Here is a 10891-nt window from a genome sequence, read left to right as displayed (position 1 = left end):
AGCTGCTGCTGTTCTGAGATCCCAGGAGGAGAAACTTCTCTTCAGCCGAGTTTAACACGGAACCTGTTCTCAGCAGCCGAGCCTTCTCCTCTGTGCAAGGGCAGCAAACCGCAGGTTTGGAACCCACAGCCCCTCAGTCCCGCTGCAGCCAGCGAGGAGGCGACGAACGAGCGCGGACACCGAGTCCGCCCGCGGGACGCGCCGGTCGCGCTTTGTGCTGCGGGGTCAGCGGTGCGGAGGGCGGGGAGGAGCTCATCTGAGAGCTGAGGCTGACCTGCAGTTCAGGGGGTTTTCCACTCTCTGAGCCACCATGACGGCACGGCTGCCAGAGACTTTGTTATTTTAATAACTGTTCAACTCATTCACATTTCGTATAAAAATTTGGCGGGTCAGGCGAATAATCGGACAGCTCTGTCGGGGTCCTGCCGGCAGCGCCGCTCGGCTCGCCCCTCCCGGTGACGCAATTTCCGGCTACAGGGCTGGGGCGAGCGGAGGCTGCTGAGCGGGTCCGGGGGGGCGAGCGGCGGGTCCGGGGGGGCGAGCGGCGGGTCGGGATGGGGGCGGGAGAGGCGCCCGCGGTCGGGGCGCGCGCACAAGGATCCGTGTGCGAACGGGCCCTTGGAGACCCCGGTCCCGGGAACCCCCGGAGCTGAGCCCACAGCTGCCGGTCTCTTGGTGCTTTGTGCAGGTGACAGCGCAGAGGCCGCCATGAGAAACCCGGGTGTCCCCAGCACGTTCCTGTTGGAGCAGCGCGTGGCCTGTGCAGCTTCGTGTGGGCCAAGGGAGGCGGCTGTGTCCGTGTTGGCTCAGGTCGGTGCAGCTGCGCTTGGATTTAGAGCAGTGACCCTGGCTGGCTGGTTGAGCCTTGGGGGTTGTTTATTGCTGAGAATGGCAGGGGTCTGTTCAGCAGGTCTTGAATTGCTGTGCACTTTACCCTGCAAGAAGGGTTCGTTTTCAGTGTTATTCATTCAGCGTAGCTCTCTCCATTGTACGGATAAGTTTTCCCGCTCTCAAAGGTTCCCTCTCCATTTGGTGGTTGAATTTCTCAGCGTCTCTTCTGCCGTTTGTTTTTCTTCTCCTGCAAAGTGGGGTGGGAAGGAGAAGGCAAAAGGCTCCGCTGCTTCCAGGCGGGGACTTGGTTGCTTGTATAACGTATGTCTGGTTCATCTCGAAGTAGACAGAGAAGAGTGGTGTTAGAAATCAATCAGCTGCCTCCTGTTGGAGGGACAAAGTGTGCTGGATTTGAAGGCGTTGGGCAGGACAGGAAGAGCTGCCTTCCTGGGTCAGTGATGGGCGTTGGCATGTATTGTCTGAGCTGGAGCTGATGGCTGTCACCACTTGAGCTCTAGAATTACTCTGAGACCCAGGAATCTCCAGTTCCTTGTGGAGCTTTTCCAGGCTGTGGAAGCCCCTTTCTGTCACAGATTGTAACGCAGCCCTTGGAGAAGGGGGCACTGCTTGAGGTTCCTCAGTTTGGGCATTGGGGAGGCGTCGTTCTTGGGCTCACACTGAGCGTGAGGAGACGTTTTCACGTGAGCTGAAGGCAGCTCTGGGTACCCAAAGCTGTTAACCGGTGTTAACAAACGCTGCTGCTGAGATTTGGGGGTGAAAGTGCCACAAATGTGATTTCCCAGGGAAAACAGAGAGATTTGTCAGTGCCTGGTTGTTCCATGGCACATTGTAGTTAAGCACAGTGGTAATTTTGCATCGATTTTACACAGGATTACTGGCTCTAACAGACTGGTTGCATCAAATAAATGTTGCCTTGCTGCACTGGTGGCCTTGTGAACAGCAGATGGCTTCTGGAGGGGGTGACATCTCCTGTGAGCCCAGGAGTGCTGAGCCCATCATACAGGGAACGACCTCCCCTCCCCGAGCAGGGCAGAGGACCCAGGGGTCCGGGCTGCCTGTCTGTGCTCCTCCCCTGCCCCAACACCAAAATACGTTCCTTGGGGGACAGATGTGGGCCTGGACTAAGATGGTACATAAGATGTTTTTCCAGTAATTGTTATTAAAAACACACTAAACTCATGTGATGTTTATTTCAGTTACGTTCCCACTCGTTCACAGACCAGGCCCAAGGACATCACAAATCCCATGCACTTGGGGGCGGTTATCTGGCCCGAGATACCATTCTCACGAGTCTGGGCTATAACGTTTTACAGTTATGAGAAACGTACTTCAAAGTACTCTGTCCAAGGCCCTTTCTATGTTATTATGTTAGTATTATGTCTTTGACCGTCCAGATGGTCATGTTAGTATTGATCTTCCTTTATCATCCAGGTGGCTGGAACCGCACATCTTGCTTTTCCACATTTACTTTCCAAGAGGCTGCTGAACTGTGGCAAGGTGTTGCTGCCTGTACGGAGAACATGGTTGTAAAAGTACATCATGGAGATGCTCACACAGCCCAGAGTCAGCCACTGAAGAATATCAAAGCAAACACAGGTATGTCCCTGAAGGGCTGCCAGCTCTGCAGGGACAGAAATCGGGTCTTGGGAATCTGAGATCCCTCTTCTGCTCCAGTCAGTGAGCACAGACTGGTGCTGGAAACCGCTCAACATCCAGGTCGCCCGGGCAGCAGCCACTGAGACTGGAGTTATAAACCGATTGATTCCCCCACTGTCACACCGCCCCACAGTGCCCAGAGGATGCTGACCAGGGCCCCCAGGATGGGGATGTTTGGGCCAGGGGTGCAGTGAAGGGAACCCCGCGCCCCGCAAAAAGCCAGGGAGAGCTGCAAGGCGGGCGGGGGAGAGGGCAGGGGAGGCCGTGCCCCTGGGGACACAGCTCCATCCCCCAGCTGCTCTGAGCCCCACTCCGGCAGGACTCCCCAGGCTGTCCCGAAGCAGAGCGGCACCCCGGCTGTCCAGCTGCTCCCCTGGGACCCCCCGGCCTCTGGGCTCCAGCCTGTGCCCAGGGCAGCCAGGGAGCCCCAGGCGTGCGGGTGCCCCAGGACCTGCTCCTCCCCGCTGCCCCAGCACTGCCCTTCTCTGTGGGCTCTGCCCGCTGCCAGGGCTGGGGGAGCCCAGGCTTCCAGGCTGCTTTAACTGCCCTGGATCCCCTGATCGGTCACTCTGTGAGGCACCGATCTTGGTGAACGGGCTTCTTGTGCCATGGGCCCTGGGCAAACAGAGCTGATCAGAGCCGCTGTGGGAGCAAACATCCCTCCTCGTGCCAGGGGAGCTCCGTACTGCAATGAGCTCCGAGCGGCTGCCTGGGAACAAGCGCCCGCTTCATCACGTCCCTCTGGATGGCCACGTCCTGCTCAGGGACAGCGCTGGCCTGGGCCGAGGATGGGGGCATTGAAGGGACACTCGGTGGGGACAAGGGCCTTTGGTGAGCTGTGGCCAAGTCCCAGGAAGGGACAGGGCTGGAGCTAGAGCCTTGTTGGGGACAGGGACACTGGGACCCACCATGTGGGATCAACTCTACAGGGCGGGACCCAGGTTGTCTGGGAGGGCGCAGTGACCCCGGACAGGGACAGGTGAGAGCCAGGGCAGGGGATGTTCCCTCTGCTCTGTTCTCAGCTGTGGCTGCAGACTGGACCAGTTGGGGGCTGGCGGTGCAGGGGAAATGGGGTGGGCTGGAGCTGGGCACTGACACCACCCCAGCACTTCCCCCAAGCCCAGCCCTCCTCTCCCAGAGCCCAGGATTCACCAGTGCTCCCCATTGTCAGTGCCACCAGTGACTGAGGGTCCCAGTCACCAGCTGTCCACATTGCCCCAGCTGTCCTCCCACCTCCCAGAGTTCCCTAATCCTGGGGTCCCTGGTGCCCCAAGAAGAGGAGTGACTCCCAGCCCCTCATTTATTTAAGGGGCTGGAAAGGGCTCAGAGATAATTGTGCTTAGAGACCCCAGATTTGAGGCTGGTGTCATCTCTAGGGGGGGTTCCATAGGGAAAGACTGGCCTGGGAGTTGAGGGGCACTGGGAGATGGTGGTGCTGGGAGGTGAGGGGCACTGGCAGGTGGGGGGATCAGGCTTTTGGGGTTGTTGCAGGATGGTTTCGAGTTGGAGCAGTGGGTCATCACCATAGGGTGTCTGGCTGTCAGGGACACACTGCTGTCCCCCCTCACCACTGTGGATGCCTGGGCCCTTCCCCGTGCAGCTGCCCCATGCAGGAAGCGGCACTGATGCCAGGGAAGGCAGCTGGATCAGTGCTCAAGGCGGGAGTGACTCTGTGCCAAGGCTGGGTTGCCAGGGCGGGTGTCTCTGCCAAGCTTTGCCCTGGGGTCTGGAGGCGTGGGGAGGGGCAGGGAGTCCTCCTGGGAGGGATAAAGGTGCCCTCACCTTTTCTGGCATCACCCAGGACTCGCTGCACCGCAGAGGAAGATGAAGGTCGCAGTGCTCAGTGTGGCCCTGCTCTTCACCATCCTGCTGTGCACCCTGGAGGATGCGCAGGTGAGGCTCCAGTGAGGGCCCCCACCGGTTTCTTGTCTTGGTGCCCCCACACCCCTCTTCTTTGGGCCTCCCCATTCCATCCTTTAAGACCCCTCAGGTATCTCCTCCTCAGGATCTCCTCTGTGTCCTATAGAGGGTCCCCAAATGCTCTCCCTTTGATGGATGCCAACGCCTTTCTTTCCATCTTTCCACTCCGCCCTTTGCCTTTCACCCTGTCCCCTGCGGTAGTGCCCCCAGATCCCCCTCCTTGAACACCCCCTCCCAAGCACTTTCCCGATCCCCGTGTTTTGTTCCTCTGCTGTCCACTTCCTCCTGCCCCCACCAACAACCTCACTTGAATTCCCCGTGTCCCCTCCCCTTGAATTCTTTACCCCTCACTTGCATCCCATGCAGTCCTGTCCCTCCAGCACCCCCAGCCCGGTCCCTTGGGTTCTGCGAGTTCACAACAGTGCCCTGCCTCTGGGTCCCCCCCAGCCACCGTCCTCCTTGGAGGCCCCAAATTCCCATGTTATCCTTTTCTCCAACCCAAGCCCTGGTCCGCCATGAACAGGTATCCCAGGTGAAACTTGGAGGAATGAGGTTGGGGGGAGCAGAAGGGATTTTCACGCTCAGATGAGGGAGAATCGAGGGGCCTGGGTGGGGCTGGGGACACCTGTGCCCCACCCACAGCCCCATTTGTCTCCAACCCCTTTCTCTTCTTCCATAGGCATTTCCAGGAACATTGCTGGAAGCAAGTGGAGGGTCTCTCCTGCATGTGAGTAGTGGGGCGGACTTGGAGGGCATCCAGTCTGGGAACTGGAGGGCACCTTGGTCCTCCCCCCCCTTGCTGGGACTGGGACATCCCAGTGACCAGTGAGGTCTCATGGTCTCTCTACAGCAGGGACTCAAACTGGGGCGAGTGAAGAGGGCTGCGGTAGGTGTCACAAGTTCTGCTGCCCCACACCCTCCCTCCCACGGCCACGAAACTCCAGGGCATCCCGGTGTGCCCCAGAACATGCCAGTGTGCCCCAGTACACTCCCATGCACCCCCTGCAGCCCCACAGAACATCCCTGCTCCCCAGTGTTTTCCCAGGGATGCCCCATTGCCCAGGGCTCCCATTGCATTCCCTTCCACCCCATCACAACCCACTACAGCCCAGTGCACCCCACGATACCCCAGGACACAGCCCCTTCCCCAGGACCTCCACTGCTTTCTGTGCACCACCACACAAACTCACGCACCCCATTTTCCCTGGAGTCACCTTCCCAAGGACCCCATCGCTTTCCCCTGCCTCCCAGTGCACCCAAGTGTGTCCCTCACCCAACCTTTCTCCCCAGCTCCCTCTGTCTGTCAGGGTGGATGATGTTTTGCAGCAGAAACACCAGGTTCCAGATCTTCCAGATGCTGAAGTGCTAGTGCACCCATCTCCTCCATTGCTGGTGAGCAGCATCAGGGCATCTCCAGCCCCACAAAGGGTCCTGGGTGGGCAGAACGTGGATCTAGAAGCAAACAGAGGAGACTGTCCATGCCCTGTGTCCCAGGCCACGCTGGACAGAGCTGCCCCCATGACTTTTGTTGCACCCAGCGGGGCTCTACGGACCCAGAGGGTCACCGTGCAGGCCAGGCTGGGGCTCTGGGGCCTTACAGACCCCAAGGATCACCCTGAGGGCTGGGCAGGGTTCTGGGAGATGTAGGGGCATCCGGGGCTAATGACACACTGGCCAAGGAGCTCTGGGTGCCACGTGGATCTCAGGAGAACCGAGTCTTGTCCTGGGTTGATTGAGGGCTCCAACTCTTCTCTCCTTCCCTGGGTCTCTGCAGAGAGACGGTGGGGAGAAGCCTCCCCTCATGTCCCAGCTGACACTGGAGATCTCATTTTGGGCTCTGATTTCAGAACTGAAACTGATGGTGACAGCCGTGTCCTGTCCCCCTCCAGTGACATGAGGAGATGATCATCCCTGGATGACCCCGTCTGATCCCCTGGGAGCCCTGGGCCATTTCCCTCTCATGATCAGTAAATCCCTTCAGCAAAGCTACGCCTGCGTGTGGATGTGTGTCCGTGTCCATGCTCCCACTGCTGTGCCGGTGCCCGGACACCTGGGTCCTCTCTGTCACTCTGCCCGACACGTTGCCCCTCATGTCGTGGCCTCAGCAGAGGAGGTTTTTACCCTCATGATTCTGCAAGTATTGCACTAAAAAGCTGCACCCAGCGCATGTGCCTGATGTGCTGCTCTGAATCACATCAATAGTCAAAACTGCTGTGTTTGCTCCCCTCCCAACTAGAGCAAAGTGAACACCTGCATTTCACTCTCTTTCCCAAAGAGCCGATCGTAGGAAGTTACATTCACATCCTAGGATGGAAAAAAAAAAAGAGAAATAGGAAAAGCAGTCCAGACAATGGAAAACAAAATGGAAAAACATTCTATAAGGAAACAAAAATTTTGCAAGAGGCATCCACCTGTATTTCATATCAGAAATACGCTCAGTGCCGATGTTTGCAACACGAGGTGTACAACGTGGCATTCTCTGCACTGCTTTAAATCTGTTATATAGTATTACTAGATAAGTAAAACAATGATTAACTTGTATGAAACCTTGTTTTCATCAGAGTGCACCCACTTCACCTTGTTTCCTCTGACAAGCTGTTCAACTGGCCATATGGGAGAGATTCTAAGGTAATGTCTTGAGGACTCATGTTGGAAAGTAAATGTGGAAAAGCAAGATGTGCGGTTCCAGCCACCTGGATGATAAAGGAAGATCAATACTAACGTGACCATCTGGACGGTCAAAGACATAATACTAACATAATAATATATAAAGGGCCTTGGACAGATTACTTTGAAGTACATTTCTCGTAATTGTAAAAAGTTATAGCCCAGACTCGTGAGAATGGTATCTCGGGCCGGATAACCGCCCCCAAGTGCATGGGATGTGTGAATGTCCTTGGGCCTGGTCTGTGAACGAGTGGAAAAACAAGGGAGACAAACATCACATGAGTTTAGTGTGTTTTTAACAACAATTAGTGGAAAAACACCTTTTGTAAACATCTTAGTCCAGGCCTGTACCTGTTTTTGAACAGTGGTACTGTCTGATGGCTTTCCTCCTCGTCTCCAGATGAATGTGGTAGAAAATATAAAGCAAGGAAACGTCCTTTGGCCCAGCCGAGCGCCCCCTAGGGGAGGGGGGGCCTGCCATCCCCGGGCCTGTCACTGCTTGCTGTCCCCCCTGTGAGCAGCGAGGCCTCTGATTCAGCTGCAGTTTGTACTGTAACCGTGCATTTCTTGCTGTGGGCAGTAGCGCTCCAGGCTGAGTTGGACACCTCTGTTTCCCTCTAGACACTCTTCCAGAACGTTGTGCCCCACCACTGCCTGGGCTGCATCTGGTCCCGAAGGGACAAGAAAGAGAACAAACAGCTGGCACAGAGCATCAGAGCCACCATCTCGCAGTTCAACGCCGTCACCAACTGCGTGCTCAGCACCATCCTGGAGAGCAAAGAATTAAAGACACAGCCAAGAGCGAAGATCTTGGAGAAGTGGATCCGTATCGGACGTGTAAAGCGTTTATTCGCGACTGTTTAACGTTCCTTGTGCGGGTACCGTGGAGCTGGGAGGGGACAGGGGGGTTGTAGCGCGGAGTGATATTTTTGATGCTCAGTATTTGTAGAGCTGCCCGCTTAGCAGGGAGAATGTGCAGCAAGCAGGACACGGGGCAGACAGAAGAGCACTGACTATTGGTGATGCTGACGTTTAACGCTCCTGTGTTTCTAACCGCTCCTTTCACAGCAATGTAGGATCCTGAACAACTTTTCGTCTCTGAAGGCCATCGTTTCCGCCTTGCAGTCCACCTCGGTTTATCGCCTGAAGAAGACCTGGGCCTGCGTTCCAAAGTAAGGCTGTGCAGTGTGTCACTGGATGTGTTTTGGTGCTTTTATCTTTTCTGTGCCCAACTGTTAACGATTCTTGAGAAAAAAATTGTACCCTGGTCTGATTCAGAGTGCTTACAAACAACTTAAATCATTGAATCTTTTCCTGTACAGGGACACAATGCTGATGTTCGAAGAGCTTTGCGAAATCTTCTCCGACTGTGACAACTTTGCGACGAGCAGGGAGCTGCTGCTGAAGGTGGGAATGAGCTTGAGTTGCCAGGTTGTGATCTCACCCAAAGCCGAGCTCAGCCCTGTTCCTGACCAATGAGCTCCCGTATGCGGTGCTTTGGGGAAGACGGGTCTGTAAATCCCGGCTTTTCTGCTGGGGCGAGAGGTGCCGCACAGCGAGATTTGACGCAGAGGAGTTACGAATGAGCACTTTGGCTTATATACCGCTCTGTGCAGACATGAACCGCTGGCTGAGATACCAAGGATGATGTCGTGAAAGCATCATTTACAAGAGCGCTGTTTGGTGAAGCAGACTAGTTGTGTTTTGTTTGCTTCCACAGGAGTATTCTAATTAGTATAATTATGACTTCTCAGTCAATTAATCCACCATTGCTCTGACCGTTTGCAGGGAGTCACACAAGGCACGGTACCTTACCTGGGTACCTTCCTCACTGACCTCGTCATGCTGGACACAGCCCTTCAGGACTATCTCGAGGTAATTTGGGGCAATTTTTGGAATCCTAAATCTCCTCCCTCCCTTGCAGACACTGTGTCTGCTCCTGCATCTTCCACTGGGTGCTAGTGCAGTTCTTAAAAAGAGAGGAATGTATTTAACAAATAGACTCAGGTACACGAGTGCTGTGGCTTATCCTAGAGCTGGAAACGGGTCTTTGTAGAGGCCTTTGGTCAGGGCAGCTCTGGCCTGTCCCTTGGTGTCGCTACTTCATCCTGTTCATCCTGTTTGTGATTAACTCCAGCCGAGCCTGTGCTCTTCTCCTCCGATCCCTTCTCTGTCCTTCCAACAGGGCGGCCTGATCAATTTTGAGAAGCGGCGAAGGGTAAGTGGAACGGTGACTGTTCTGTGATCGTTAGTGCCTGACGCTCTCTGCTAGAGCGTTCTCTTGGCGAGGCCTGTTGTCTTTGCTGGGCGTATCCAACAGCCGCTCACGTTACTCAGAGGGTGAGGAAGGAACAGTCCCCGGCACGCTGTGAACCTCTGCCGGGCTGTGCGGGGCGGCGCGGGAAGAGAAATTCCTTTTAGATGCGGGCAGCAGGGGAAGAGGAGCCGCAGGGCACTCGCTGCCGCGGGAGTTACGTCTGGGGCACGTTCCCCCCGTTTGGTGTTCACGGGAACACGTTACACGAGCGTGTTCTGTGTGCTGGGAGCGCATCAGACCTGCTGGCGTGAGACCTTTGCTGGCCACAAGATGCAGTCTGTGACCATCTTCCTTGTGCTGCAGTAAATAGTTGTGGGTCAAAGGTGCAGAGAGCGAAGCGGGTACCTGGGACCGAGAAATCAAGGCTGAGCGTTGCCTTCCAGCCTGAGCCTTGTTGGTCAGAGATCAGTAGGAGCAAAGGTGCCGGGGTTTCCTCTGTCCGAGGGCAGTTTGTCCTGGATCTGTTGCTGCGTGTGTTTAGTGTATTAACGAGACTGGCTTTATTTTTCTAATTAGAATTCCTATTTTATTATTTGTTTTCTTAGGAGTTTGAAGTAATCGCACAAATTAAGCTGTTGCAGTCCTCATGTAACAGCTATTGCATGAGAGGAGATGAGAAATTCGTGCAGTGGTTTAGGAGGCAGCGGCATTGAAGTGATGAGGAGAGGTAGGGTCTCAGCCCAGCTGGCGAAGCAGCTTTTCTTCCCCCGCAGGCAGGTTCAGGTTCTCTCAGCCTTGAGCTCTGCGCTGCCAGGAGCTGCTCCCGGAGAGTGGAAATACACACGCACAGAGCTGCGCTCCTCCTCGTGGGGATGAACCCTCTGGGACGTGGGAGTGACCCAGGGCTTCTCAGATATGGCCACTTTGAGATATTTAACTAACGGTATTGCCTGTTCTGCAGTTTCCGTCTGTCACGTGAAATCGAAGGAGCAGCTCCTGACCAGAGCACCGCAGCGGGCAGAGCTCAGAAGAGCGTGGTGAAGAGATTCAGCCTGTGAGTACAACGGGGAGGGGGTTTGGTGTGTGAATATGAACTGGAATAAATCAAACACCAGCTGACAAACCTGGCTGGGGATCCAGAGCACTGCAGTGCTGCGAGGAGACACCGCCAGCTAGAAATACGTATTGCTGTTGTCTCTTTCTATTGGTGTAAGTAGCCATGAGGGTTATCGACTAAAGACTTCAGAAATAACTCTAAGGTGTCAGACAAAGGAACAATTTTAGTGCTGGATTATAAATTCAATTCAAATTTGCAGCAGCAAAACAGAGCAAATAAGGATAGAGTCTAATTTGCTATACACACACAAACAATAGGCCACTCGAGATAGGAAAACACAACAGCAGGTCAGATTGTTGAAGCAAGTGACAGCTGTGCTCAGCCCAGCTCTGTTGTGCTTTCTTTTCTCCCCTAGGCCGTTCCTGGGCTTGGGGGTGAGCGCCCACAGCACCCCCGTCAACGCGCAGCCCAAACCTGCTCCA

At 55.2% G+C, this 10891-nt stretch overlaps 1 protein-coding gene and 1 non-coding gene across 10 annotated transcripts; both read left to right on the top strand.

The window, feature by feature from the left end:
• The first annotated feature begins 529 nt into the window (after positions 1-529).
• Positions 530-10405, top strand: LOC136115851 (ral guanine nucleotide dissociation stimulator-like 1). Of its 9 annotated transcripts, XM_071800063.1 has the most exons (8): positions 530-810; positions 7717-7932; positions 8164-8267; positions 8418-8502; positions 8884-8970; positions 9281-9313; positions 9958-10079; positions 10314-10405. In XM_071800063.1, the coding sequence occupies exons 1-7, from the start codon at positions 709-711 to the stop codon at positions 10063-10065; spliced, it is 735 nt and encodes a 244-aa protein (XP_071656164.1). In that variant the 5' UTR covers positions 530-708; the 3' UTR covers positions 10066-10079; positions 10314-10405. The 9 variants fall into 9 exon arrangements, 1 of the variants encoding a protein (XP_071656164.1); XR_011735996.1 differs by lacking the exons at positions 8164-8267; positions 8418-8502; positions 8884-8970; ... (1 more) ...; positions 9958-10079; positions 10314-10405 and adding exons at positions 2284-2448; positions 4310-4401; positions 5108-5155; positions 5279-5820; positions 6990-7056 and having other exon boundaries at positions 7717-7743; XR_010653312.2 differs by lacking the exons at positions 7717-7932; positions 8164-8267; positions 8418-8502; ... (2 more) ...; positions 9958-10079; positions 10314-10405 and adding exons at positions 2284-2448; positions 4310-4401; positions 5108-5155; ... (1 more) ...; positions 6318-6395; positions 6990-7710.
• Positions 1282-1366, top strand: LOC136115864 (small nucleolar RNA SNORD45). Its single transcript, XR_010653316.1, has one exon. It is a non-coding gene; the product is annotated as a small nucleolar RNA SNORD45 (small nucleolar RNA).
• Positions 10406-10891: the final 486 nt, after the last annotated feature.

Source organism: Patagioenas fasciata, chromosome 28 (genome assembly GCF_037038585.1).
Source record: "Patagioenas fasciata isolate bPatFas1 chromosome 28, bPatFas1.hap1, whole genome shotgun sequence".
Taxonomy (NCBI): Eukaryota; Metazoa; Chordata; class Aves; order Columbiformes; family Columbidae; genus Patagioenas; species Patagioenas fasciata.
The sequence above is the reverse complement of the archived record's forward strand: the minus strand, read 5'-3'. Positions and strand labels throughout refer to the sequence as shown.